Source organism: Myotis davidii, unplaced genomic scaffold (genome assembly GCF_000327345.1).
Source record: "Myotis davidii unplaced genomic scaffold, ASM32734v1 scaffold189, whole genome shotgun sequence".
NCBI classification, from domain to species: Eukaryota; Metazoa; Chordata; class Mammalia; order Chiroptera; family Vespertilionidae; genus Myotis; species Myotis davidii.
The window spans coordinates 433018-435484 of NW_006383017.1; the positions used below are offsets into that span (position 1 = coordinate 433018).

Genomic DNA, 2467 nt, shown 5'->3' on the forward strand with positions numbered 1-2467 from the left:
GCGGGACCCGGGTGCGGAGCGCGGGCGCTGGGCGTCAGGTGCGCGCTGAGTACATAGCTGATGTGTGTCCGGGGAAGTTGGAAATGGCCTAAGTGCTTTTTAAAAAATCAGTGATTTTGTTCAGACATATACTGCCTGCCTGCCGGGTGTGATGCCCTGTTTGGTTCTTAGGGAAGAAACGGGCCCGTTTCTTGCGGAGGGTACGTTCTAGGGGGCGGGGCGGGGTCACAGTGAGGAATGAGTCACATGGTCGGACTCCAGGTGGGAAGCGCTGCGAGAAGAGGGGCGGGTGCGTGGCAGGAGGGCAGTTGCCGGGTTCGGTAGCTCCGGGGCCACGTCGAGGGGTGAGCCTTGGGCAGAGGAGCGGAGGGATGAGCCCCGTGGCCCCTGCGGAAATGCTAGGAGGAGGCGGAGACGGGAGGGAACTGGTGTGTGAGGAGGAGCCAGGAGGCCTGTGGGTGGGAGGGAGGCAGCAGGGGAGACGCAGGGCCTGGGGGCTTCGGCTTTCCCTGGGTGGAACGGGAACCGTTGCAGCGTTTGGACCAGGCAACTGGCGTGGCGTGAATATTGGGTTTGAAAAGTCCACCCAGGCCGCAGTGGAGGCCGGGTTGGGAAGGGAAGCAGGGAGGCCTGTTAGTAACGGCTAAGTTCAAGGGCATCGCTGCGGCCATTAAAGTGGCGAACTTTCAAAGATGAAGATGACAGTTACCGTGGAAGTGTTCACGTTTTTGTGTTGAGCCCGGTGAGCGCGGGCTCCGCAGGCGTCAGCCTTTGCGGTCTCAGGGCAGCCTGTAGAGGGCGGTGTTTTCGGGGACCCTGCTGCTCAGGCCTGCTCAGCCAGAGGTGGTGCTCAGCGCTTGCTGCTGAAGCCCTTTGTTGAAGTGTGCAGCTCACGGGCATCAAGTACACTCCAGAGCATTCCTACGTCTTCATTGCCATCAGCATCCTAAACCCAGGTCCAGTCTCGTTCCCACATAGCTCAGGCAGCCAACTCCATCAAGGCGTCATACCTTAAAAACACCTAGCATGTGCCAGGCAGTGAATGAAATCACCGAGGGTTCTGTTCCCCATGACCTAAGGCATGTGAAGCATGTAGTGCAGAGCTGGGTACTCAGTAGTGGAAAATATACGGCGGGATTATATTATTAAATAAGAATACAGTAGTCTGGCATATTATAAAATACAGAAACTTCCTTTGTGTCTGCATGAGTTACCTTAGTTTGATCAAAATTGGATGAGTTACTGTCCTTAGGAGTTCTTTTAAAAAATCAAACAGGTCAAATGCTCATTTAAAAAGTGAAAAATAGCCGAAACCGGTTTGGCTCAGTGGATAGAGTGTCGGCCTGTGGACTAAAAGGTCCCAGGTTCGATTCCGGTCAAGGGCATGTACCTGGGTTGCGGGCACATCCCCAGTAGGAGATGTGCAGGAGGCAGCTGATTGATGTTTCTCTCTCATCGATGTTTCTGACTATCTCTCTACCTTCCTCTCTGTAAAAAATCAATAAAATATATTTTTTAAAAAAAGTGAAAAATAGCATGTACCTTGCTAATTTCTAGCCCTGTTGACTCAATATAGGTGCAGTCAGGATTGGAAAAGATGCCAGCCCCAGCTGCCACATATGAGAGGATAGTTTACAAAAATCCCTCTGAGCACCACTACATGAAAGTCTGCCTGTAAGTTCAGTCTCCTAAGTTCTACTTTTTATTCTTTTATGAATCTGAATAGCATGAAATTTAATGCAATGTATTTTTTCTTTTCAATGTTTTTTACAGAGAATTTCAAGAACATGGGGTTGGATTGAATGTTGCACAGTTCAAACAGCTGCTTATTTCAGCCCTGAAGGACCTATTTGGAGAGGTATGGAATCGCTTGGTGGATTGGATCATTCCTAAGATCTTTGTAATAAATACTGAAAGAACATTTTTCCAAACATTTTAAACTTTGAAACCATATTTGAACTGTCAGAAATGATGAATATTTGGTAGGTATGTTCTGATATGCTTTTTAAAAATATATTTTTTTATTGATTTTAGAGAGAAAGGAAGAGAGATAGAAACATCCTATGTAATGAAATCCTAATGCAAATCAACTGAACTGTGGATCGACCAGTTGCTATGATGCACACTGACCACCAGGGGGCAGAAGCCAGGCTCATGGCTGGCAAGCACAGTGGCAGTAGTGGGAGCCTTTCTTGCCTCCGCAGCAGTGCTAAGGACCCCGAGGGGTCCCGGACTGCTAGAGGGCAGTCGGGAATGAAGGACACCCCCCCCACACACACACGAATGTCATGCACCAGGCCTCTAGTCCAGCGGTTCTCAACCTGTGGGTGCTAATTGACCCTCACGCAGTCGCAGATGGTGGCACCCACAGCCAATGAGGGGATATGCTAATTGCCCCACCCTCAAAGATGTCGGCATCCACAGCCAATAAGGAGGGAATATGCTAATTGACTGACCCGCCCTCAAA

General features: G+C 49.9%; 1 protein-coding gene across 2 annotated transcripts in view; it reads left to right on the forward strand.

The window, feature by feature from the left end:
• Positions 1-6: 6 nt before the first annotated feature.
• Positions 7-2467, forward strand: part of RPP14 (ribonuclease P/MRP 14kDa subunit) — a 9361-nt gene continuing 6900 nt past the window's right edge. Inside the window, exons 1-3 of one of the 2 annotated variants that reach the window (XM_006779122.2) lie at positions 7-38; positions 1577-1674; positions 1774-1858. In XM_006779122.2, the coding sequence (XP_006779185.1) occupies positions 1598-1674; positions 1774-1858 (162 nt within the window). In that variant the 5' untranslated portion in view covers positions 7-38; positions 1577-1597. Of the gene's footprint in view, positions 39-451; positions 957-1576; positions 1675-1773; positions 1859-2467 lie in introns of those variants that run through there. The other variant, XM_006779125.2, reaches the window with a different exon arrangement.